The sequence below is a fragment of the Bufo bufo genome, chromosome 1 (assembly GCF_905171765.1).
Source record: "Bufo bufo chromosome 1, aBufBuf1.1, whole genome shotgun sequence".
NCBI classification, from domain to species: Eukaryota; Metazoa; Chordata; class Amphibia; order Anura; family Bufonidae; genus Bufo; species Bufo bufo.
The window spans coordinates 645,432,338-645,460,178 of record NC_053389.1 but is presented as its reverse complement, the minus strand read 5'-3'; the positions used below and the strand labels follow the sequence as shown (position 1 = coordinate 645,460,178).

The following is a 27,841-nucleotide window of genomic DNA, read 5'->3' as shown; positions in this document are numbered from 1 at the left end:
ACATACAACAATGCTTTTTCCTATAGTGTGCTAAAATAAAAATAAAAGAAACACAAGTTTTCCCCCATCAATCTGCACTCAGTACTTCATAATGAGAAAATTAAAACAGATGAAAACAAACTGGTGTAAAGTAGAACTGGCTTAGTTGCCCATAGCGACCAATCAGATTCCACCTTTCATTTTCCAAAGGAGCTGTCCAAAATGAAAAGTGGAATCTGATTATTTGCTATGGGCCAGTTCTAATTTACACCAGTTTCATAAATGATGCTAAGAATTTTAGAAATTTTTGCAAATGTATTAAAAATACATACCCATAAAGTCTCACAGCTGACAATACATATTACAGCAAAAAGCAAGCCATGTGGAGGAAAGAAATGCCTGTAAAGCTCAAAGACCAGATTGTGTGGAGGTACAAATCTGGAGAAAGGTACAGAAGAGCCTTGGTAAAGGAGGTGACCAAGAACCCAATAGTTACTTTGGCTGAGCTCCAATCCTCGGTGCAGATAGGAGAAACTTCCAGAAGGTCAGCACTTCTCCAATCTGAGTTTTTTGGCAGAGTGGCCGGGCAGAAGCCTTTCCTCATTAAAAGACACATGAAAGCCTACCTGGAGTTTGCAAATGCACCTAAATGACTCTCAGACTGTGGGAAACAAGATTCTCTGGTCTGATAAAACTTTTTGGCATCAATTCTAAACATCATGTCTTGAGGAAATGCTCATCACCTACCCAATATTATCCCTACAGGGAAGCTTGGTGGTGACAGCATCATGCTGTGGGGTGTTTTTCAGCGCCTGGGACAGGGAGACTGGTCAGGGTTGAAGGAACTCTGAATGGAGCTGTTGGAGATGCAACAACTTCCAGCTTAGTCTATTGCTGGATTGACTGCAGTTCATAGTTATAACACTAGATCTCACTGTTACTAATGCATCACTTGTAGTATCTCTATGCATTTCTATGATGTGTTGTATTTCCTGTACATTGAGGTGATCTCACTGATTCCTTTTTCCTGTCTGTGACATTCCCCATGTAAGGTGACCTTCTGTTATTGCACGCATGTTCCAATAAAAGCCAGTTCCTCTTACTCCACAATGTCTGATCTGAATTGACTCCACTGCACCCAGCAATCCTACTCTGCAACAGGTTATGGGCCCAGTGACCGGATAAAGCCAAGTGACCAGGCGCGGCCCAGGCAGATGAAAGCCTAGAACGGAAGACAGTGTGGCTGATGCGGAGATCGACATAAGGAAGCTTTCCAGAGACATCTCCTGTAGACAAATAAGACTGTTCATATATAAAGGAGGGGGAATGGCCAGAAACTCAGAGGTTAAACTCTCAGAGGCCAAGCTGAACAATGACAATTATTAGCTATGGAAGTTTAAAGTGGAAATGCTATTATCCAGAGATGACTTGTGGGAGGTTACCACCACAGAGAGGCCACAGGACAATGATCAAGACTGGGACAAGAAAAACCAGACAGGCACGGGCCACCATAAGCTTACTAGTGGAGGATGATCAGCTCATTCACCTACACACGAGGGCACAGCAAAATGCATGTGGGATGTACTGAAAAGACTGCATGAAAGATCCAGTTTAAACAGCAAGTTGTTTCTACTGCGAAAACTTTACAAAATGAGGCAGTAGAACAGGACATGCAGGAGCATATAAACGCCATGTTGTACAGTTTACCCGATACATATACTGCATTGATCAATGCGCTGAAGACACGGCCTGAGACAGATCTGACACTAACATTTGTAAAAAATCAGGCTCATAGATGAGTATCAAAGAAGAAAAGAATTAGTGCATGACTCCACAGAAACCGACACCAGAACCGCTCTTAAAGCTACAGACGCAAGGTTACACAGGAAAGAGATCAGGGTGCGTTTTAGATGCCACAAACAGGGACACATAAAGAAAGACTTTACTATATGGAAAGCAGAGCAAATAAGATAGCGTTCCTCTTATACTAAACAAAAGGTCAAAGCCACAATCTCTGATCCATCGGAAGGAAACTGGAACGCCACATTTAAAGCGACAGACAACCATAAGTATCAAGGCTGGTGCATCGACTCGGGGGCAACCAGTCACATGACGAGTGATTGAATTTTTTTTCACAGAACTTGATCTGAATAAGATCTGAATAACAAAGAAACTATTTACCTTGCAGAAGGAAGTAAAATACATGTAGAAGGATATGGGCATGGAACCCTTGTATGCCCTGATGATGCGGGACACAATTTAGCCATACCAATGAAAAATGTGCTTTATGTTCCTGATCTAGAAGGCAGGGCTGGGACAAGGCCATTTGGTGCCCAGGGCGAAGATGGCAAACTGCGCCCCCCCCCCCCCCCCCCGTTTTTAAGAAAGAATCAATGTTGTTTCAAAACAAGAATATACTTAAAGCAATAGAACAAAGGACTGTGGGACTTTGAAAGTATTCATTTTAAAACACGTGTGTAAACACGAATATGAACTTTGCCCCACGATAGCTCTTTTGTAGAACCCCCATAAAAACTTACAGTTACTTGACTTGGCCCTTGGGGATCTCGGACGCCACTTCAACACTTTGGCCGGGGGCTCGGCGGAGCTGATGTTGTGCTTTATCCTAATGAGAAAGATTTCATAATAAGGATTTGGAGAAGGGGCAGAGGAATAGCAGAGCAGGGAGAGGCTGGTGCTGCTACTAGGGGGTCATACCATGGGGGAGTAATAAAGCCCACCATAATGCCCCCCCCCCAGTAGTAATAATTCTCCTTATAATATGCAAAACATACCCCTTTGTAATGCCCCCAGTTGAGCTAATGTTCCCATAATGTGCCAACATAAAATACCCCTTCTCAGTGCCCCCATAGATGACCCCCATAGTGCTCCCCCCTTCCCCATAGTACCCACCATAATGTGTCCCAGTATAAAATGCCCCTATACAGAGCCCCCCATATAAAATATCTTCTTTTTAGCCTCAGTAGATGCCCCTAAATAATCTGCAGTAAGATGTGCCCCCATAGATGCCCCCATATCATGTGCCAGTAGCCAGAGCCCCCCCCATATCATGTGCCAGTAGCCAGAGTGCCCCCATATCATGTGCCAGTAGCCAGAGTGCCCCCATATCATGTGCCAGTAGCCAGAGCCCCCCCCCCCATATCATGTGCCAGTAGCCAGAGTGCCCCCATATCATGTGCCAGTAGCCAGAGTGCCCCCATATCATGTGCCAGTAGCCCCCCATATCATGTGCCAGTAGCCCCCCTTATTGCCAATAGCCCCCTTATGGGCCAGTAGCCCCCCTTATGTGCCAATAGCCCCCCTTATGTGCCAGTAGCCCCCTTATGGGCCAGTAGCCCCCCTTATCATGTGCCAGTAGCCCCCCTTATCATGTGCCAGTAGCCCCCCTTATCATGTGCCAGTAGCCCCCCTTATCATGTGCCAGCCCAGTAGTCCCCCCTTATCATGTGCCAGCCCAGTAGCCCCTCTTATGTGCCAGCCCAGCCCAGTAGTCCCCCCTTATCATGTGCCAGCCCAGTAGCCCCCCTTATCATGTGCCAGCCCAGCCCAGTAGTCCCCCCTTATCATGTGCCAGCCCAGTAGTCCCCCCTTATGTGCCAGCCCAGCCCAGTATTGTACCTATATAAATAAAAAAAATAATAAAAAAAACTTATACTTACCTCCAGCAATGTGATGCGATGCAGGCCGCCTCTTCCGTCTGTGTCCTCCGCTATACGGCAGTCAGGCGACGTGATGACGTCATCGCGCCGCCTGCACCGGCCTCTGATAGGCTGCCAGCACTAGGCCGGCAGCCTATCAGAGGAACAGGAGGGGACACACCTCTCCCTCCTCTGCCGCAGCGCAGGCATCTGTATTGCCGTCCTCAGGACGGCAATACAGATGACTATGGAGATGAGCGCTTCCGCAATGGAAGCGCTCATCTCCTGCTCTGCCCTGCCGCCGGCCGCCCCCACTTGTCACCAGGGCCGCGGCCTTGCGGCACTCAGGCTTGCCGGCCCACCGGGAAATTTCCCGGTATCCCGGCAGGCCAGTCCGACCCTGCTGCGCCCCCCTCCTTGTAGCGCCCAGGGCACCCGCTCCTTCGGCCCCTGCCTTGTACCGGCCCTGCTAGAAGGAGGACTCTTATCTGTGAAGCGTCTAAAGCAAGCAGCCAGAGCATGGAATATAAAAATAAATGAAGTGCTTACACATCAGGACTTTTAAAGGAGTAAAGCAGACCCCTGCTTATACACAAAGAAATTGGCAAACAGATTGATCTATATGGTTATTTATGTGGATGATATCCTGATTTGTTTTGAGCAAGAAGGGGATGAAGCAGAAATACTGCAAACCCTAAATCACCACTTTGAGACCAAAGATCTTGGCAACATAAAGAATTACCTCGGCATTCAGATTGAAAGAGAGGAAGATGGTAGCTTTCGCCTGAACCAAAGACACAAAATACAAGAAATAATTGAAACATTTGGAATGGAAGATGCCAAACCAGTAAAGTCTCCCATGGAAACCAACTACCTGAAGGAGATGAACAGCTAAGATACCCCGTTACCAACTAATACTCAGTACAGGAAAGCAATAGGAAAATTGCTGTACCTTACCACTGCTACAAGACCCGACATTGCAGCAACTATTGGAATCCTATGCAGAAAGGTTTTAATTCCAAGTCAGATGGACTGGAGTGCTGTAAAGTGAATAATTCGCTACCTTAAAGGGACTTTGCACTACAAGCTAAAGTTACCAGCGAGTGATAAAAGCACCTTAACAGGATATGTGGATGCTAACTGGCCGGAGGCACCAGCGACAGAAAATCTACCAGTGGCTACTTATTTCTTCTGTCAGGAGGTGCTATCAGTTGGACTAGCAGAAAGCAGCTCTTGGTTACACTATCTTCTACTGAAGCATAGTACGTTGCAGCAGCGCAGACAAGCCAAGAAGTTATATGGCTGAGACAACTGTTAACAGACTTGGGTCAACCACAGTTAGGACCAACAAAAATCTTTGAGGACAATCAAGGATGCCTTGCACTTGCGCAGATGGAAAGAGTTAACTCGAGAACCAAGCACATTGATGTGAAGTTCCACTTTCTTAGGGATCTTCAAGAACAGGGACTTCTTGAGTTACTTTATTGCCCGACTGAGGATATGACAGCAGGTATCCTTACAAAGACCCTGACCGCTGAAAGACACTCAAGGCTTACAGAGAAGATGGGTTTAACGGACTAAGCCTTAGCCGTTGAGAAGGGGTGTTGGAGATACAACAACTTACAGCTTAGTCTATTGCTGGATTGACTGCAATTCATAGTTATAACACTAGATGTCACTGTTAATAATGCATCACTCTCTATGCATTTCTATTTCCTGTACATTGAGGTGATCTCACTGATTTCTTTTTCCTGTCTGTGACATTCCTCATGTAAGGTGACCTTCTGTTATTGTACGCATATTCCAATAAAGCCAATTCCTGTTACTCCACAACATCTGATGTGAATTGACTCTGCTGCACCCAGCAATCCTACTCTGCAACAGGAGCAAAAGTACAAAGATATTCTTAATGAAAACCTGATCCAGAGTATTATGGACCTCAGACTGGATTGAAGGTCCACCTTCCAACAAGACAATGACCCAAAACACACAGCCAAGACAATATAGGAGTGGCTTAGGGTCAACTGTGAATGTCCTTGAGTGGTTCAACCAGAGCCATCACTTGAACCCAATTGAATATCTGTGGAGAAACGTGAAAATATCTGTCCATCGACAGTCCCCATCCAACTTGACAGAGCTTGAGAGGATCTGCATAGAGGAATGGAAGAAAATTCCTGAATCTTAGTGTGTGCAAACCTTGTGGTATCATACTCAAGAAGACTGGAGGCTGTAATCACTTCCAAATGTGCATAAACTAAGTACGGAGTAAAGGGTCTGAATACTTAGGGAGCCTTCACACGCGGCAGATTTTGTGGCAGAAAATTCTGCAAATGAAAATCTGTTCCATTCATTTGAATTGGGCAGCAAGCACATGGATTTCTGCAAGCTCCATTAAGGTAAATGCAAAAACTGCGGCTTGGATGCGGGCCAAAACAACGGTCGTGTGCATGAGGCCTAACCCCGATATTCATGTTTATTCATGTGCGTTTCTTTTTAAGCTGGCCACTCACATAAGATAACTGTCAGTTGACCAATAATTTTATCTTCCGATAGAACATGTATGGTCAACTTAGCCATAGTTATAACTTTTCATTGACATGCATGTATTTTATTAATATTAGGCCAATGTTGTGACCTTGTGCTAAAATAAAGTCAAGTTTCTCACCAGAATGCTTGAACCCTTAACCAATTTATTGAAAACGAAAATCTAAAACCTTGGAGGATTTTGTGGCAGAAAATTCTGCAAATGAAAATCTGTTCCATTCATTAGAATTGGGCAGCAAGCACATGGATTTCTGCAAGCTCCATTAAGGTAAATGTAACAGATTTTCAGTCACAGAATTTTCTGCCACAAAATTTGCCACGTGTGAAGGAACCCTTAAAGGGAACCTGTCACCGGGATTTTGTGTATAGAGCTGAGGACATGGGTTGCTAGATGGTCGCTAGCACGTCCGCAATACCCAGTTCCCATAGCTCTGTGTGCTTTTAGTGTGTAAAAAAACCCAGATTTAATACATATGCAAATTAACGTGAGAGGAGTCCTGTTCCTGACTCATCTCAGGTTAATTTGCATATGCATCAAATCGTTTTTTTTACACAATAAAAGCACACAGAGCTATGGGGACTGGGTATTGTGGATGTGCTAGCGGCCATCTAGCAACCCATGTCCTCAGCTCTATACACAAAATCCCGGTGACAGGTTCTCTTTAAGGGTTCTTTCACACGTGGCAGATTTTGTGGCAGAAAATTCTGTGACTGAAAATCTGTTACATTTACCTTAATGGAGCTTGCAGAAATCCATGTGCTTGCTGCCCAATTCTAATGAATGGAACAGATTTTAATTTGCAGAATTTTCTGCCACAAAATCCTCCAAGGTTTTAGATTTTCGTTTTCAATAAATTGGTTAAGGGTTCAAACATTCTGGTGAGAAACTTGACTTTATTTTAGCACAAGGTCACAACATTGGCCTAATATTAATAAAATACATGCATGTCAATGAAAAGTTATAACTATGGCTAAGTTGACCATACATGTTCTATCGGAAGATAAAATTATTGGTCAACTGACAGTTATCTTATGTGAGTGGCCAGCTTAAAAAGAAACGCACATGAATAAACATGAATATCGGCGTTAGGCCTCATGCACACGACCGTTGTTTTGGCCCGCATCCAAGCCGCAGTTTTTGCGGCTTGGATGCGGACCCATTCACTTCAATGGGGCTGCAAAAGATGCAGACAGCACTCAGTGTACTGTCCGCATCCGTTGCTTCATTCCGTGATCCGCAAAAAAAATATAACCTGTTCTATTCTTGTCCGTTTTGCGGACAAGAATAGGCAGTTATATCAATGGCTGTCCGTGCCGTTCCACATGAGGCCTAGGTCACATAGCACTAGGGTTGCACCGGGTATCGAATTATCGATACCCAATCATTACTTTTGCACCGGTATCGATTGGATACCGGGATTTGACATTCACCGAAAAAATGAGATTTAAATGTATTAGAAGTTTTCCTGAACCTCTGTTTAGCTCCTCCTGTTCTATAACTTGTTTTTGGGGACAGTTTCTCTTTAATATTAGGAATGAAGACAATGAGCAAATGCAAGAGCTCAGATAACGGTGCTCAAAGCCCCATGTGAGCCTGCAGAACGCAAGCCTTGGTTTTGTTTGTAGCTATAGAATGAAGCAGTCTAAATTGAAAAGCAAACACATTATGCTGCCATTATCCATGTGGATGTCATTTACATTCTTGGCCTCTAAGAAATAAGCATTAGAATAGTAAATAACCCCTCCAAAAAGAAAAAAAAAGAAGTCAGTAGTATTTTATGTGACTAGATGCATTAGCTTTATTGTAGCTTGCAGGCAACAGCAATTAAATGAAACTCCTGGAGGATGAAGCATTTACATTTAACTGTTTTTCTCCCCTGCTTTCATCTGCTTTATATACAAAACATTAGCAGCTTAATGCGACTGGTTACTTTTGTCCAATGAAATCAGTGCATATAAATTTTGGTTCCCATTTTAATTTTTTTTTTTTTACAAGGTAGAGCTAAGTGAAAAAGTCTATATTGTACAGATACACAATGAAGAGAGCAGAGTCTATTCACCGGCGTGTCCCGTTTCTGCCTTTGCACTTTGATACAATGACTATTGCCTTCAGAACTGTTGTTATGGGTGGATAATCGCTCCATACAACCTCCAACCTGTATGAAGTAGTAATATGGCACCCACTGCCATCTATGGGGCTCTACTGTACCTCCATATTCTTCTGATTATGTACAAAGGTTTTTGCATCCAACAGAAAATAAATTATGGCATGCTCCATTGGGTGTCATATTACAGAGGTGTTTTCTGTAGTGTTACTTGACCAAGAGCAAAGACTCTCTCAGAATGGTTAGTACACAGTGTAGTCAGTGCTTTGGAGAATTGTGCAGCTGCAGGATCGGTGCACAGCTGCCAGATGGAAAACTTACATTAACCTCCTTATCGTTTCTGCTATAATACAGCTGCTGTTGCCTCCATTGGTCCTAAAATCAGTAGTCTCACTATAGCTCTGATTTTGATAGTGAATTATACAAAAATAATCATATACAAAAATACACTACTTAAAATTAAAAAAACTAAACAAAAAAAACCTAAAAAGTGGCCCAATGTTGTAGGCAAGTGCAAATTAACAGAAGTAGACTGGTCAAGCAATACCGTAGTGCAGCACAAAATACCGCCACAGCAAAACCAAATACCACAGTGCAGCATTAAATACTGCCCTATCACCATACTGAGGAAGGTGATACAGTTGAAGGCCCTTGAAAAAGTGTGGCAAAACCTGGGTCGGGCTTGCCAGGACATCTGGTTATTACATGCATGTTTTATATAATATCCTGTAAGTGTAAATAAATATCCTTGGCTGAACCTAGTGTTGCAGTACTTCACTATCTTGGATCTTCTCTGTTTTGTCTCAGAGATTACAGGAGGAGGAAACCAGAAGGAAGAGAGGCAACGTGGCCAGCTTGCAGTGATTGTTTGTGGTGAAAGTGGCCTACTTCTATAGATCCTGCAGCGCCAAAAAACAGTGGACTCTGGACAATAGGTTTATTTTTCTATTGTTTCTCAGGTGTGATTCATTTTGTATGTTTTTTTGCGATGATTTCTATGCCTAGGGTTATAACGACTTGTTTATTTTTGTATTTGGCCCTTCTATGCTAGAGGAGTCATTTGTAATTTGGGAGATTTTTTTGAAGGGCATTTCATAGAGTTTGTCCCTCTACCAGTTTTCCTTATCTATGCTTAAAGCTGCAAGAATCTACCCAGAGCTACAATTTTTTGTCTTATTTCACCCTTTGTTAAGGAAATACAGTGCGGTCCAGTGGGGGATGTACTGCTAGCATTCAGGAAGAGGAAGGGGGTTGCACAACACTAAAAAAATATTGATAAAGTTCCTATATTTTACACTGTTCCTATTCTGTCTATACCTGATCTTGGATATAAAATACCCAACCGCTTTCCTTCCGATACCCGTTAGACAATGAATATCACAAAATAATGTCTAATAAATTACCGACCAAAGGAACAACTTTCTGTCAGCCAGAAGTTACCTTATTGTCCACTGACTGTTCTCATGAATGATAGTTCCAATTAGTTACAGAAAAAATGTATGTAGGTTGGGTTAACATTTGCGTTGGAGGCTCCATTATGGTTAGTCAATGGAGTCTGTCAGGCACTGTTAGTGTCTGTCATTTCATAGATCCAGCATTTTCATGATTTTCATTGTTCTCTTAGTTAACACATTAGATGAGGTTTAGAGACTAAAATATGCTGAGACAGTGAAGGACAAATAACATCATCTTTGAGGGCATTTGCCTGTTTCCCCAGCCAGTAGTAGCCTAATTGCTTTCCTGAAGAAATTCCTGTTAGACCTGGAGAGGTTTGTGGAAAAGACTCTGGTCCTAGAGGGATATTTTAATTCAGCTCCGACACATGCTACTGTAGAGTTCAGCTTTGTAGTATGCTCTACAGAACTACCAATGTGTGGACACTTAGTGGGACCTATTTGCCTCAGTATGGGACTTTTTATGCCCCCCTTCCCCCCACACTTCTCATATACTGAGAATTTATTAGAGACATGTTCTTTCAAAAACATCATGATAAACATATTTTTTTTCAACTTGACATCAGTTTACATTATGAATGGATCATGTAGCCTTCACCTCTTCCTTACACACTTAAATAAGGAATGTGGAGAGAGTGAAGGTCTAGAACCAGGAACACCTTATGGAAAAATTCAGGTCTCTGTGTATATTTCATGCAGAAGACACTTTTGCAATGTGTTGTTGACACTTATGAATATGTTCACGAACAGTGAAGTTGGGTTAACTGTTACCTGATACATTTAAGGATGTTTTAACATATTCCTTTATGAAATTTGGTCTACTACTCTGCCCCCTTCATTGCAGAGGAGTTCCCATATAGTCGCTACCCCAATGTCATTAGAGGAGTTTTCAGATAGCTTTGTTATGCCTGTACTGGGGCCATAAAGTTTTTTATTTTTCCATTCATATAGCCGTATGAGGGTTTATTTTTTGTGGGACAAGTTGCAATTTCTAATTCCACCATTTAATATTGCATATGATGTAGTGGGGAGCTGAAAAAAAAAATTCTAAATGGGGTGAAATTAGAAAAAAAACAACGCAATTCTGCAACAGTTTTATAGGTTTTGTTTTTATGGCGTTCCCTATATTGTAAATCAGACCGGTTACTTTAATTCTCTAGGTCAGTACTATTACAGCAATACCACGTATGTATATTTTGGGGGAATTAATACTGGAAAAAACAAACAAATAAAAAAAAAAAAACATGAACTATTTCTTTTCTTTTAGTTACCATATTCTGATCCCTATAACTTTTTTTGTAGTTATGTGTGAGGGCTAATTTTTTGTGGGGCGATCTGTACATTTCATTGATACCACTTTGGGGTGTGTATGACTTTTTGATTACTTTTTTTTTTTTTTGTGGGAGCTGAAGCTACAAAAAAAAGTTGAATTGGCCATTTTGACTTTTTTTTTTCGTTTCGCCGTATGGGATAAATATTTTTATATTTGATAGTTTGGGCGTTTTTGCATGCAGCAATGCCAATATTGTGTATTTTTTTTTTATTGTTTACATATTTTTTATTTACATTTTGGGGAAAGGGGGGGGAAATGATTAGAATTTTTATATTTTTATAAATTTTCTTATTTTAAAAACTTTATTATTATATTTTTTTTTACACTCTTAACTATAAGAAGCAATCAGATTGCTTCCAACAGGCAGGGGCTCCATAGGAACTAATGTGCGGAAGCTTCTGTTCATTCAGGAGGATAGAAGCGGCCGCACACTGCATCTGTCTCCCCCGATCCTCGCCGGGAGAGCCAGAGCACATGCAGAAGCGCCCGCTTCCGGGTTTTTGCTTGTTCGGATACTGTGGTCACACTTGACCATGGCATCTGAAGGGTTGAAAGTCCCCAATCAGCTTTACCACTGTTCCATTAGTTTAAAACAGCAGGCACCCAGCGTCTATGGTGTCCTTTCTGCTTGCGAGCAGGTGCCAAGCTACGGTGCTGGTCGGGTTAAACAAAAACTATATAATCCTGCAGTTTTCACACTGGCCACTAAGCCTAATAATAGGCGCCACTTTTTGGTCTGCACAGATCACTTTACGGAGGTTATCTGCTTAGCTGTCATTCTAATGCTGCCTGTAATGATATCACCAATGATCTCTGCACAGGTCACATAACATACCTAGAAAACTCTCCCACAGAAGTCAGTGAGGTCCCCTCCTGACCATTGTGTCTATGGCCCATGGAGCTGTCGTAAAGCAATTTTTTTTAATACTTTCTAAATGTTGTTAAGAACAGATCAGGCAAGACAGCCGCCGCCATAATGTTCAGTAAATGGAATTTAAAAAAATCTGTAGTCAGAAAATAAAAACAGATTACAAAAAAAGGATACAGTATGTGTTACTATCTTATTTCAACTGACAGAAACTTTTTCATGACACATTTCCTTTAAAAGGGTGGCTGAAAGCATTGTAGGCTAAGCAACCATGAGATGCTTGAAGACTCTTTTGCAAAGCCCCAGAACAGAATAAAACTTACAGGAGCACCTGCTCTTCTGGCTGCACTTTTAGATTTACGACAGGAGTGCAGCCCAGCACATAACTCAAGCCTTTTTCTGATGTTTCCACTTCACAAATGTAGCCCCTTTCCCCCCCCCCTCATTCTCACTTTTGTCATATCAAACTTCTTCCTGTTACTATTCCAAACCCCTGCATTTAAAAACTAGATATGCATCTCCGACAAGTGTGTATGTTTCCTCTCATCCAGTCACAGCTTTATTACGGCTGCCATGCACAACAGTAACAAGTTTAGGGCTAGGGCATCGGAAGCCTCCACCTAGCAGCGTAACATATCACAGGGCCTGTCTGGAGGGAAATATTGGGTATGCACGGGTTTAGCTCTGAACCCTGACAACTCCTTTAACCTTTGCTGTATAAAAGGCAACTGATCTGTTTGGGCAAGGTGGTGGTTGGGCAGTTCCCATGATGTTTCACTTTGAATTGACAGCATATTGAGAGGGTTTAAATAAACGATTAAAGACCAAAATTTGTATAATTTCAGATTTTACTGTCGTTTTCATGTAGAAAAATAAATACTCATGAAGACAAGGCATTGTTGGAAACATTTATTAAAAGAATGATTTTCTTTTTACAGCAAACAACCCTACTTTAAAATATCCATTAAAAAAAAATTAACAAAATGAAATATTCTTAAACCTATCGACTGGTAGATTAACGTTAATGGCATTGGCTAGTATTGAGAAGCAAACTATAGTGAGAATATGCATACACACTAAACACATCAATCAAGTGTCAGTCCTTCTCATTCTATTTAAGCAGCAGGTGCCTCTCTATCTTGCGTCTTACAGTGAAGCTGCACATTGGAGGCACTGCAAAGAATACTTTGTAAGGTCTTAATAGAAGAATCATGGTAGGATGTCTGCTTTCAGTATTGGACTGTAGTTCTACAGTATATTATCTTCATCATGATTGTAAAAGCTCTGTGCAATAGGTTGCCATTACGTCAATAAAGTTTTTGGGGGGAATATATCAAAGACCGGCGTTTCGTGCCAGATTTTGATATCCCCTGCGCGGCAGGAGGATGCTCTTAATTTATGATGCAGTGCAGGCCTCATCATAAATTAGGCGCATCCTCTGGCAGTCCGTGCACCTAAACTGAAATCTACGCCAGTTCATAGCTGGTGTAGATTTCAGTCCTCATAAGCGTCAAAACTGACGTAAATGATAAATGTGCTGGGGTCTACGGTTGCCCTCTGATCCATTACAATACTACAGGCACAGCTAAGAAATGATTTCAATAATTACATAACACAAGCAATCATTTTAAGAGATCTTGAAATCACATCCAAAGTGGAGCTTCACTTTAAGCATTGTTATTTACACAAATAACGGGCGTCAAGAACCTTACACTTATGTATCAAGGTCGCTAATCCTTAGTCTTCTTTTGTCAGAAGTTTCTTGGCTGCTTCAGACCTATGTATAGTGAGTTGCTCAGATGTTCACAGCAAGGTCACAAACAGTGTAATTCCTATTATTTACCATGAATGACATTTTATTGCAAAAGGCAAAAATGTTCAGGGTATTAAAAGTGAGGTTCATCCTGTCATTTTGACAACTAGATGCTATCTTGAGCTTATGTGCTCTGAATTAGAGTATAATACTTGGTCGTTATGTTCCATATTCCAAAGAATTTACAACTCCAGTATGAATGTTTCCTACATACATATATGTATATATTTATAACTATATACAAAAAAACATGTCAATAATGTATTTTTGCACTTTCATTGAAAGTTTAAAACAAGATAAGAGTAGGCTGGCAGGATTACACCTGTTCGGGTGCATAGTTTTTTCTAACTAATAAAAACCTTTTTAAAAATGGCAATGATGACTTTGCCAAACCAAAAAAAAAAAAATAATCTTTTACATGAAATCCACCTTGTAAAGCTTGATACTTTTCTTTAAAAAAAAAAAAGAAGAATGGTATACAAAAGAATTATTTCTGTTACATTTGACGTATGACTCAAGCTTAAAGAATGCTTCTATTCTGTCCTAGCCAACTTAAAACATATTATACCAACATGTTTTCAATACTGCTTAGCTGCCCTATAAAATGCAGTGATAACACTGATGTTAAAAGTACTTCTAAAAACAACAGTCCTTTATGCTTCCTTGTCTTGCTTTCACAGCACAATACTGCTTTGTGGCAGTCACCTGGAAAATAGCCCATTCATCTACGACCGGACTTAGTAAGCTAGTGCTTCTATAGGAATGTCTCCAACTCTTCTTGCAATTTAAAAACCTGCTTCACGTTATTCTTTCCTTGTCACCACTGCAGAAATACTTGTGCTACCGTCTTAGGTTTCTTCAGCTTGTTCTTCTTTTCGACCTTTCTGCGATGCAACAATAGCCCCTTTCTGTAGGATTTCTGTAGCTTCATGCTCTAACACCTCTGAAGGAGTTAATGGATCCAGATGAATGCTGCTTGGTTCACTGATGTCAGAACTCACAGAATCTGGGGCTTGTTTCCATAAATACTGCTCAAACCCAACATTGTCACTAGCAAGATCTGAATCTGGATGATCTTCATTCAGCTCTGGACACAGTTCAGCTTTCTCTGTTGTCATTTTTTTGCTATCTGCATGTCTGCTTGGTTCTGTACTAGTCATTTCTAAGGACACCTTCTCTTGTACAATATCACAGTCATCTTTATTATACGAGTCTATCAGTTCAGCGCCTTCTTCTGATTTTGGAGAGCAGCTGCCTGGCGTTTCTATGGCTGCATTTACCTGCTTCACAGATGCAATGTGTGTGTTACTTGTATGGCCTGGAGAGGTCATATTGCTTCCACGTGAATTGTCTTCATTCTTTGTAGCCTCTGGTGTGCACTCATCTTCCTTGCTGAAATAGTAAAAAAAGCAAGTATGAACTAAAAAGAGAAAACTCTAAACCATCACCTGTTATAAAATAAAAATACTCCTGTACTTTTTTCCTGAAGCATGTTGGATTACGTAAAAGCTACATTTGAGGAAAGCTTCCTTTCAACACAATTCAGTTCTTCCTTTCACTTCTAGTGCTACTTTTCAGTACTGCCTGCTGACAATATTTCCATAGAGTGCAATGAAATATCTAAACACAAAATGCCACACACATTCTTTGGACTAAATCAGTTGAAAAAAATTAAACAGAAGTAAGAGCTACAGGAGGGACCTCTATGGATTTTCAGAGAGATTTATTTATTTGTTTACAAAAATGCTTAAAAGAAAAATCTGCAAAAAATGTCATACCCTAAAGAAGACTGTAAACTTACAGAACGGTGTGTAATGTTAAAAAAAAAATAAAAAAAAAAAAAATAATAATTTCTTTACACTTGTGTATCTTTTAAGGTGCCCTTCAAATGTTCCTATTAGATCATTCCATGGTAGAGGATATAATTAGGTTATATGCTGTATAGAGTGCTGTTTAGTTGGTTTACCATCTTATCTTCTAGATATTAACATTTATAAAAGGTAAATGTGCCCCACACACATAGCACTGGAGACTCTTGTGATGAAATACATTTGCCGGTGTTGAGCTAAATGTGATTTGGAGGAGATTAGTCAGTCTGTTCATTTCCATAGGCTGATTAAGAGGCTTGGCCTATGTTTAGAATCTCACTGGATGCACGGATTACAGGAGAATCTCCCGGTCGCTGGCCTCATCCTAAAAGCATGATAATAAACTACATATAAGTATTTATACTGTAATTAAATTATTTGGCCGTAACTACTGGATATGTGACAACATATTCCTACAAGAAGTTAATGCACCACTTGCCTCATTCAAGGTTTACACATTTGCGAATAAGTATGCAGTTTGTCTGCCATTAGGATTTATTTGCCAAATCAGTCAGACAGATTTGAGGCTTTGCTTTTGGTAAATGTATGAGAATTATAGGCAAAATCATTCACCCAGTGTATTCTATGGGCTGCACTTTGAGGCCTTTGTGGAAAGCGCATTACAAATGGTTGCTGGCAATTCTACAATCTGGTGGATTGTTTTGCTGATTTCTACCCCCAACTATGACAAAGTTCCTAGTGAATAAAAAATACATAAGCATTGTTGAAATGAATGTAATTTTCTGCACAAAATAATTTTTTTCTTAAAAAAAATAAATCACATTTTGTTATTCAGTGCTGCCTGTCACATGTCATATCATATCATAAGATTAAATGTGGGTTGGTAGGATAATATCCACCACCAAGAGCCTGCCTTAAAAGGAACCTGTTACATTGAAGATGCAGTGTAATCTGTGTTGAATAGTTGTGTTGTGACTTGCATTTTGTTCATCTAAAATCCTACCCCATTCTGGACTTTACCAGTCAAGGAGATGGTCCTGTCACAAAACTATATATCAATCTGCTCAGCTCCTTCTTTATAACATTCTGCTGGTAGATTAAACTGCACTTTTCATGAGAATAATTCTCTTTATGGAATTACGACCTGTGTTTCTGCAAGAACGGTAAGAGTTGTGTAAGGCTCCTGCAACATAGTAAAAAGTAGTAGGGCTGCCAGCACAAAGATGGTAGGATAGTTCCAGGGGGGGTGAGGACGTGACTGTGCTGTATGGAGGGATAGAGTGGGGAGCGGTGCTGTAAGGTGGAGGGAGGGGAGAATAAAGTAGCGCAGTAGGGAATAGAGGGATGATACTGTGAGGAGGGTGAGCGGTGCTGCAAGGGGAGAGGTGAGATGGTGTACTGAGGGAGCACTGGTACTGAAATTAGATAATGCTATGAGTAGGAAGAGTCATGCTGCAGGATAAGATATTGCTGGGAGAGATGAGTGGTGGTGACAAGAGAAGATTATATGAGAATGTGCTGTTTGAAGCAGGGAATAATATGTGCTATCCGCATCCATATGCTCGTTCCGCGGCCCCGCAAAAAACAGAACATGTCCTATTCTTGTCTGTTTTACAGACAAGGACAGGACAGCTCTATACAGGGCAGGACATTCCATAAAATGCAGAACACACATGGCCTGTGTCCGTGTTTTGCGGATCCGCAATATACGGATTGTAAAAACGGCAACTGCTGTGTGCATGAGCACTTGGGGCTCATTCACACTACCTTATGCATTTTTGCAGACCGCAAATTGCAGATCCGCAAAACACGTATACAAGCCACGTGCCTTTCGCATTTTGTGGAATGGAACATTCGTCTCCATGATAAATGCCTGTATTTGCAGACAATAGGACATGTTCTAACTTTTTTGTGGCGCCACGGAACAGACATACACACCGTGCTGTCCGCATCTTTTACGGTACAATTGAAATAAACAAGTCTGCATCTGATCCACTAAATTGCATAACGGTTATGACCCGAAATAAACGATTGTGTGAATGGACACTAAGTCTGCAAGGGTCTGGACAAATGAACAAGTGTATGCCTGACCTTCTTTGTCTCAGTAAGCGAATATATAACCGGTCCTTGGTGTTTAATTAAGGAGTTAGTGTCTTGATCCTGGTGTAATAGTGTGCCAAAACTTGGCATGTGCCAATTTTATGAAACGGATATATGCACACAATTATTTGTGGCTAATATGACCAATTCATTTTATTTTTAATAATTAATGAACTGTATGGCTGTGTTATTCAAAGTTTGATATACTCTTATTTAGGGTGTACATAGCCCTACATGATGCAGATAACAGAGCCATAGAGTACTGTAAAGTTGTTTTTTCCTTTCCCCCTGCTGAGGCTCTGTTATTTGGACTCTGTATGCCCTTTCATTTTCACCCTGTGTGGTTGTGGTGCACAGTATGGCCTACACGTTGTATGCTGCTACAGTCATGTATATTTGTGGCAATGTAAATAGATGATGTGCTTTGATTTGTCTGATAAACATTTGCTCTTCTGATGTTCTGATTAGTTCTACAAGCTCTTCATTCTATAGATCAGAGGGTGTGTGTATTTGTGGGGGGATCTCAGTTCTCCCATGAAGCCATCTTTTAAAATGTCCACAAAATGTAACTATTTTGTTGTGTATATATGAAATATATAATCTCTGCAGTAAAACAATTTAGAAGATGCACTTTAAAATATACAAAAAGTGCTTTCTGTATGTAAATCACACTGGACAATTAAGTAATTCGGCTTTTTACTGTCAGTAAATTTAGTAGTATTATGGATGTTGAACACATCTAATCCTTGAGCAATAGGGAAATCCTAAATCCTTCTAATAACTAGTTAAAACTGAATAACACTACAAGACACTACAGCTGCAATACCACATTAAAAGTTCAATAACAAGAACATAATCAGAAGTACCTTTCATCTGCTGCAGCATCAACATGTGAGCCAGGTTTTTCCTCCTGCAGATATTAAGATCATAATCAGAAAATATTATATTCATATAAAACAGCTCAACGAATGTCTAAGGAACAAACTGTTTACTACATAGCTTATGAAACAAACAGCAATCATAGTAATTTACCCTGCTTTGTTGCCCTGCTTAACCCCTTATGGACCGGACTCATTTTTACCTTAAGGACCAGCCCATTTTTTGCAAATCTGACCAGTGTCACTTTATGTGTGAATAACTTTAAAACGCTTTTACTTATCCAGGCCATTCTGAGATTGTATTTTCGTCACATATTGTACTTCATGACACTGGTAAAATAGAGTAAAAAAAAGTCATTTTTATTTATAAAAAAATGCCAAATTTACCAAAAATGTTTAAAAATTTGCTAATTTCCAAATTTCGATATCTCTAGTTTTATAATAGATAGTAATACCTCCAAAAATAGTTATTATTTTACATTCCCCATATGTCTACTTCATGTTTGGATCATTTTGGAAATGACATTTTATTTTTTGGGGACGTTACAAAGCTTAGAAGTTTAGAAGCAAATCTTGAAATTTTTCTGAAATTTTCAAAAACCCACTTTTTAAGGACCAGTTCAGGTCTGAAGTCACTTTGTGAGGCTTACATAATAGAAACCACCCAAAAAATGACCCCTTCAAGGTATTCAAAACTGATTTTACAAATGTCGTTAACCCTTTAGGTGTTCCACAGGAGTTAATGGCAAATAGAGATAAAATTTCAGAATTTCAATTTTTTGGCAAATTTTCAATTTTAATCCATTTTTTCCAGTAACAAAGCAAGGGTTAACAGCCAAGAAAAACTCTATATTTATTGCCCCGATTCTGTAGTTTGCAGAAACCCCCCATATGTGGTCGTAAACTGCTGTATGACCAAACGGCAGGGCGTAGAGGGAAAGGAACGCAAGGAATGTAAACTGCAGAATCAGGGTAATAAATATTAAGTTTTGTTTGGCTGTTAACCCTTGCTTTGTTACTGGAAAAAACTGTTTAAAATGGAAAATTTGCCCAAAAATAACTGTTTTGGCACAGTTTATTTTTTTTACTGTGTTCATCTGAGGGTCACGGGGTATTTTTATAGAGCAGATTCTTACGGACGCGGCGATACCTAATAGGTCTACTTTTTTTTTATTTATTTAGGTTTTACACTATATTATCCTTTTCTAAACAAAAAAAAAAAACATTTTAGTATCTCCATAGTCTAAGAGTCAGTTTTTTTTTGTTTTTAGCCGATTAACTTAGGTAGGGGCTCATTTTTTGCGGGATGAGAGGACTGTTTTATTGGCACTATTTGGGGGGGGGGGGCCATATGACTTTTTGATCGCTTGCTATTACACTATTTGTGATGTAAGGTGACAAAAAAAATTACCTTTTTTTGAACCGTTTTTTTTTTTTTTTCTTTTTTTCACCGTGTTCATCTGAGGGGTTAGGTCATGGGGTATTTTTATAGAGCAGATTCTTACGGATGCGGCAATACCCAATATGTCTACTTTTTATTTATTTCAGTTTTACAAAATAATATTTTAAAAAAATAAGAATTTTTTGTTTTAGTGTCTTTAGTGAATTAAAATTGGGGAAGGGGATTATAAATTTAGTACTCCATGGAAGAGTGGTACTCCCTGAAGCAACAAATAATGCAGAGGCCCGGATGATCGGGGCACGTGTTACACTGAGTGGTGGTGTCCTTTGGTATCCCCCTCCTGTGACACACTCTGCACCTTTTTTGGGACCGTCCCTTCTTTCCAATATGGGGGATCACACCTGGAATGTGTTGGCCAGGGACTATCCGGACGCCTCCCGTTCCCAAGGTACTCCGGCCTGCTCTTTCCCGGTCAGAAAAGATCAGGGCCTTGAGGACTGCCTCATAAAACTGCAGGAATTTCCCTGTGTTGCCAGCGCTCCGGGACAGCACAAAAGAGTTGTACAAGGCAACCTGTACCAAGTAGACCGCAAATTTTTTGTACCATGCCTGGGTTTTGCGCATGGCATTATATGGCTTGAGGACTTGATCAGAGAGATCAACTCCTCCCATATACCGATTGTAGTCGACGATACAATCGGGCTTGAGGACCGTTGCCGCGGTATCTCGCACAGGGACAGGAGTGATGCCGTTACCGTGAATTGTGGACAGTACAAGGACATCCCTCTTGTCCTTATAGCTGACCAGCAACAGGTTTCCACTGGTAAGGGCACAGGTCTCACCCCTGGGGATAGGTACCTGGAGGGGGTGGGTAGAGAGGCCGCGTAGATTTTTCCGCACGGTCCCACAAGAGGACGTGGATCTGGCAGCGAGGGACTGGAACAAGGGGATACTAGTATAAAAGTTATCCACGTAAAGGTGGTAACCCTTATCTAGCAGTGGGTGCATAAGGTCCCACACAAGTTTGGGGGGACATTCTGGGGGTTCAATACGGGAATCTCGCCCCTAGTACATACGAAACTTGTAAGTGTACCCTGAGGTACTCTCACAAAGTTTGTACAGCTTCACGCCATACCTCGCCCGCTTAGAGGGAACATACTGGCAGAAAAGGAGTCTGCCCTTGAAAGCAATGAGAGACTCATCAATCGCGACCTCCCTTCCAAGTACATAGGCCTCCAAAAATTTGGCCCCAAAGTGATCGATGACCGGCCTGATTTTGTACAGGCGGTTATAGGCATTATCTGCATAATGCAGGCATTTCCGGATGGTCTCAAACCGGGAGCGTGTCATGGCCGTACTGTAAAGTGGGGTCTGGTAGAGGACGTCCCCACTCCAGTAATGCCTGACACTGTTTTTTTGACTAGGCCCATGTGCAGCACGAGGCCCCAAAACTTCCTCATCTCGGCTGCACTGACCGGAGTCCAGCCACCGGCCCTAGACAAAAAGGAGCCCGGGTGTTGAGCAATGAACTGTTGGGCGTACAGGTTCATTTGCTCCACCATCAGATTCAAAAGTGGTCACTGAAAAAAAAGACTAAAATAGTCATATTCAGTGAAGCCCACTGTGGGAATCTGGATTCCTGCTTGGCCAACAAAATCAGGAATCGCAGGCTCAATATGCTCTGGGGTACACCAGACAAGTTCACCAGTAGGGGGCTCCGGTGGACTTAACTGGTGGGCTGGAAAACTAGTACGAGCCCCAGAGCTGCTCACACTAGTGTGGGCCACAGGGTCCCTACCATGGCGGTCCCCTGTCTCCGCCGCCTTGGGGGCTCATCATCGTTAGATGATGAGGGGGACGCAGATGACAAAAGTGGGGTCATCCTCGTCCTCACTGGGGCTTTCGGAGTCGGAGGCAAGCTGGGCGTATGCCTCCTCGGCCAAGAACATCCGGCGGGCCATAGGGGTGTGTGTGTGTGTGTGTGCGTGGAAATCTTTATTCGGTGTGCTTGTGTGTGGGGGCACGGGTGTTCGCGGACTTTGCCCTAAAACTAACAGAAAAAATATATTAAAAAAATTCAAACTCGATGATCAGCCGTCCGAAGCTGATCAGCGGTGGGGTGTGTGATGCGCTAGCAGTGGCCGGACGCTAAGAGTGCCGACCACAGTCAGTGTACGCAGAAAAAAAATAAAAAATAAAAAATGCTTGCGCCCCCCCAAAAATGTGTGTGTATGTACACTCACCTAAAGAATTATTAGGAACACCATACTAATACGGTGTTGGACCCCCTTTTGCCTTCAGAACTGCCTTAATTCTACGTGGCATTGATTCAACAAGGTGCTGATAGCATTCTTTAGAAATGTTGGCCCATATTGATAGGATAGCATCTTGCAGTTGATGGAGATTTGAGGGATGCACATCCAGGGCACGAAGCTCCCGTTCCACCACATCCCAAAGATGCTCTATTGGGTTGAGATCTGGTGACTGTGGGGGCCATTTTAGTACAGTGAACTCATTGTCATGTTCAAGAAACCAATTTGAAATGATTCGAGCTTTGTGACATGGTGCATTATCCTGCTGGAAGTAGCCATCAGAGGATGGATACATGTTCTCATTCTGTTTACGCCAAATTCGGACTCTACCATTTGAATGTCTCAACAGAAATCGAGACTCATCAGACCAGGCAACATTTTTCCAGTCTTCAACAGTCCAATTTTGTTGAGCTCGTGCAAATTGTAGCCTATTTTTCCTATTTGTAGTGGAGATGAGTGGTACCCGGTGGGGTCTTCTGCTGCTGTAGCCCATCCGCCTCAAGGTTGTGCGTGTTGTGGCTTCACAAATGCTTTGCTGCATACCTCGGTTGTAACGAGTGGTTATTTCAGTCAACGTTGCTCTTCTATCAGCTTGAATCAGTCGGCCCATTCTCCTCTGACCTTTACCATCCACAAGGCATTTTTGCCCACAGGACTGCGACATACTGGATGTTTTTCCCTTTTCACACCATTCTTTGTAAACCCTAGAAATGGTTGTGCGTGAAAATCCCAGTAACTGAGCAGATTGTGAAATACTCAGACCGGCCCGTCTGGCACCAACAACCATGCCACGCTCAAAATTGCTTAAATCACCTTTCTTTCCCATTCTGACATTCAGTTTGGAGTTCAGGAGATTGTCTTGACCAGGACCACACCCCTAAATGCATCGAAGCAACTGCCATGTGATTGGTTGACTAGATAATTGCATTAATGAGAAATAGAACAGGTGTTCCTAATAATTCTTTAGGTGAGTGTATGTGTGTGTGGGGGGCAATCTGCAGCACCCCTGGGGGGGTTCTAGGGTCACACAGCTGTGCTGTGGACCCCAGACACCCAATTAGGGTGATGCAACAAAAAAGTCCCCCCCCCCACTAACTTTCCTTGAATATCCCTGCCTAACCTAACCTGTCCCAAAATATCTTTTGGCACTGTGGAGGGTCAGAAGGGGGGTGCTGGGCAGGAAGGGGGGTGCTGGCTCTGGAGATCGATGCAGCGCAATAATTTAAACCGCCTGCCCGCCCCTGCAGCCAATCAGAAGCGATCCTGAGAGGTGATGTCCACCACCGATCACCATCCTGTTCCGTGTTATCGGGTCCACAGAGACTGAATTGACCTGCGGTTTGCCGCGATCGCCGATACGGGGGGGGGGTCACAGGACACCCCCCCCCCCCCATTGTCCCAGGGTGCCTGCTTAATGATTTGAGCAGGCACCCAGTTCCGATCACCGCCCGCCGATAAAAGGAATTACACATGACGTACGTCATGTGTCCCCAAGAGGTTAAAAGGGTTTTCCAGGCTCCAGATATTCATAATCTATCCTCATCAATATCTGATTATTGGGGGCCTGAGCCCGTCACTCCCATGATCAGTTGTTATCTACAGCCGCCGGAACCACCACTTTGAACTGACCCAGAAGCACAGCTCAAGTCAAAGTGTATTGGCTGTGCCAGGTTACTGTAGCCCAGCTCCATTTCACGGGAATGGAGCTATCTGCTTCCAGCTCTCTCACTGTGTTCAGCAGGGGGTGCAGGGTGCCGGACTCCCACCACTTAGACATTGATGACCTAACTACTGAAAGGTCACCAACATCAGGAGTCTGGAAAACCCCTTCAATGAAAATGTTTAGATTAGAAAGTGGATAGAGATTAATTGGGAAGGGGAATTTTTTAATTTGTATACCTATATGATGTATATATAAAAAATAAAAAAAATCTTTATTGAAACGACAATTTGTAAAAAAAAAAAACTCAAAAGGGCACCATCCACAAGGTAAGTGCCTAAAAGGGTAAGAATCTCAAATTGCAAGGAATGCTAAATAAAAATAGTACAAGGTAGTGTACATACATAAAAAAAATATAAGAATACGAGAAAGCAACGTGAAACACGTGTTGAGGTATCCATGTGTGTCAGATTTGGGTCTGTATTATGTCTATTTATTGGTTGGAACTGGTTATTTTTTATGTATGTAACGTGTACTATTAGTATTTTGTAAGATGGTATTTTCAAGATGGTGTTTATTTTTAATACATCATTGCAGTGTGCTACTTTGATCAGTATTGCTAGTTGCATATTGGCACATGCACTTTACCCTTTGTATACCTATATGTCAAATTGCAGGATTTACAAACTTTCAGCTGACAGACTACTTGAATTTTCGGACCTCTGTGTTAAAATTAGGTTAGCAAAACAGTACGAGCTTTTACTGGAATGTCTTTAGAGAAGAATACTTCCATAATTTCTTTTCTGTCCGATTTGTATAGAATGTGACTGAAAAAAAAATGTTCAGGATACTAATAGTGCAATTTATTGTTACTGAATATATGCATAGCTTTTCTTATTAGTTGTCACTGTTATATACTTAATTGAACATATGTGACACATTGTACTATATCCTGGAGTATGTCTACATTTATTTATATTAGGTGTACTGTTAGGCGAGATCTAATTACTTGATATTCTACTATAAACCATACTTATACAGCCTGGACTCCCCTTTGACACTTGTTTTTAATGTTTTATTAGATTTTTGTGTATTGATTAAATAAAATATTATATTTAATATTAAAGTGGCGATCTGACCCCGGAAATGCCCCACATATGCCAGGGCCCTTCACACACAATGTACTTACCTCGCTCCCCAGCACCCGCGTTGCTTCTGAAGCATGCACAGCCGCCGCTGCTTCTCCCCATGCGTGGATGAAAACATCCGGCATTGGGGGGGGGGGGGGGGGAGGGGCCTGCCAATAACAGGCAGTGATGGGGACGAGCCTCCCTAGCGTGTCAGGATATCAGACTGTACAAGTGCCATCCACCAACAAGCGCAGTACTGGTCACTAATAGGTTACTATATTGCATTGTCCTCTCTCCCTGTTATTGCATTGTTTGTTATGTATACACAGAATTACATCTGGGTTCGGATATGGTTTGAGGGATTGTTAATTTGGTTCCAGGAAATGTTTTGATTTTGTGATGGCCAGTGGCATGAAATTCTCTAGTCATGAAAAACCAAACATCTCTATGTACTGTCTGGACAACACACCTTACAAGTTGACATCTGGTTCCACCACTTTGCCATTCCTATGTAATTGTCCACTAAGCTTTGCAAATGTATTGAAACTGGAGAAATCAGCAAAATTAGGAAGATTTAGTATTAAGAACTGTTGTATCTGCACAGAGGAAGCACTTTAGACTCGCATTCCTGCATTATGGGCATTCATAAAGATAAACTCCTTAAAGGATAACTGTCATATTTTTTTTATTTGCTAGTTTATTAGAGCGAGGCATGTATACCTGAGTTAGTCTGTCAATAATTGTCAAAAGAGCTGTAATTACCTTATAATAACGGCTTTCATTTAATGTCTCCTGTCACTTTCCACTGCTCCCGTAAAAGACCGTTGCTAGGGCTCATCTGTCTCCGGCTAGGAGGACAGAGGGGCGGTCCTTCACACTGCATGCCTGCATTAGGCTTCAGAGTGAGGAGGCGTGTCTTTCAGTAATCCAATCTGATTGGCTGGCAAGAAGCTGCTGGCTACAGCAAGTTTATATGTGACCTGAGGGAATGCAGTTTTGGCCTCAGAGAACTGTCAGAGGAGCCATCTTGAGAAGATCCTCATAATGTAGGATTCAAAACAGTCGTAACTAAGGGGAAAACTCAAGGAAAACAGTGGTAAGTGAAGAAACTAAAGATTTCTTTATGCATAATGCTGCTGCAGCAGTAACATATGCTGAAATTATTATTTTTTAATGAAAATATGAGTTATCCTTTAAAAAAAAAAAAAAAGTTATCAAATCATACTCCTGAAATAAAACATGTACTAGTTGGGGTCAAAGTAACCAAGTCAATAGTTTTGCAGAAATATATTTAAAAAAATTAAAACTTGTAAGACAGAAAGGTATGATGAATGAATTTGCTGTGCTTGTACTTATTTATCTAAATCAATTAAATAATTTCACAGGACAGTCTTCATTTCCATTGAGTCATTCTTAAAGGGAATGAGTCATAAGAAAATGACCTATTGTTTAAATCAAGTTTTTATGTTAACCCCTTAAGGACTGATTTCCATTTTAGTTTTTTATGCCCTGCCTTCCTGGAATCATAACTTTTAATTTTTTTTGCTTACATTTGAGGGCTTGTTTTTTTGCAGGACTTCTATTGCATAAGATGTAGTGGGAAGCTGGCAAGAAAAAAAAACAATTCTGTCATAGTTTTATGGGTTTCGTTTTTACAGCCTTCAATATGCGGTATAAATGTCCGTTCCCTTCATTCAAATGACAGTGATAACACATTTATGTAGCTTTTCTTGCATTTTAATACTTACAAAAATAACAACTTTGAAAAAAAGTAACAGATTTTCTTCTATGCCTATCCATATTCTGATCCCCATGGATTTTTTATATTTCCATCAAAGCAGCTGTGTGATGGCTAATTTTTTGAGAGTCAATCTTTAGTTTTATTGAAATCATTCTGGAATTTATATAACTTTTTATAAAAAAAAAAATTGGGAGGTGAAGAGACATACACGGCGCATGTCATTAAGGGATTAAACATATTTTGAATAAATTTTTGGTGAAGGGATTTTTAATTTTCCATGTCACAAATTAGTTGTTTTTTTTTAATCCTAAAATCTTGCAGTTTTCACCAAGACTAATAATAAGTGGCACTACTTGGTCTGTACACATCAGTTTTCAGTAGTCTCTTCAATACAATTAGAAAAAAAAAGAAAGAAAAAAAAAGGATATGTACGGCGCTCGAGCGATGGGCAAAAAAGGTGCCTGTTCACACGTGCAGCGAGCGTCATGGCCGGTTTCAAACAGCAGGGACCCGTGGCTAATGACCGCGAACGGCAATAATGGCAATCACGGTCATTGAAGTGAGATCACGGCATCTAAAGGGTGAAAACCCCGAAAGCTCACGCTTCCGGGCTTCTTACTGTCGTCCTCTGTGGCCAATGAGGATGCCGTTAATTGATTTCAATGAGCTGGGTCTTGCTGAAGAGACCAAGGGTATTGAAGCTGCAATTCTTATTTTGGCCAGCAGGCCAACATAAAAAATTAGCAATTCTGAACAATTAATGGATCTAAAAAATCCATGATTGTTCAGAATAAAAAAAATAAAAATAAATGGATTTTATAGGCTGAAATACGAGCTTCAAAATCATAAAAAAAGTAAAATACTATAAAAAAAAATATATAAAAGTTTAAATCACCCCCCTCTCCTATACATAAATAACCAAAAATATAAACAATATGGGTATCACCATGATCGAAATGGCGTAACGGAAAAAAGGGTAAAAACTGCCAATTTGCAATCTTTTCAATGTTTCTCTTACGCAAAAAAATTTGATC

The 27,841-nt window shown here is 41.0% G+C and overlaps 1 protein-coding gene across 1 annotated transcript in view; it reads right to left on the bottom strand.

The window, feature by feature from the left end:
* Positions 1-13,718: 13,718 nt before the first annotated feature.
* ZNF280D (zinc finger protein 280D) overlaps positions 13,719-27,841 on the bottom strand; it is a 92,926-nt gene continuing 78,803 nt past the window's right edge. The window contains exons 20-21 of the mRNA XM_040413908.1: positions 18,551-18,594; positions 13,719-15,147 (exon numbers count right to left, since the gene is read on the bottom strand). Of these exons, the coding sequence (XP_040269842.1) occupies positions 14,604-15,147; positions 18,551-18,594 (588 nt within the window). The 3' untranslated portion in view covers positions 13,719-14,603. The remainder of the gene's footprint in view (positions 15,148-18,550; positions 18,595-27,841) is intronic.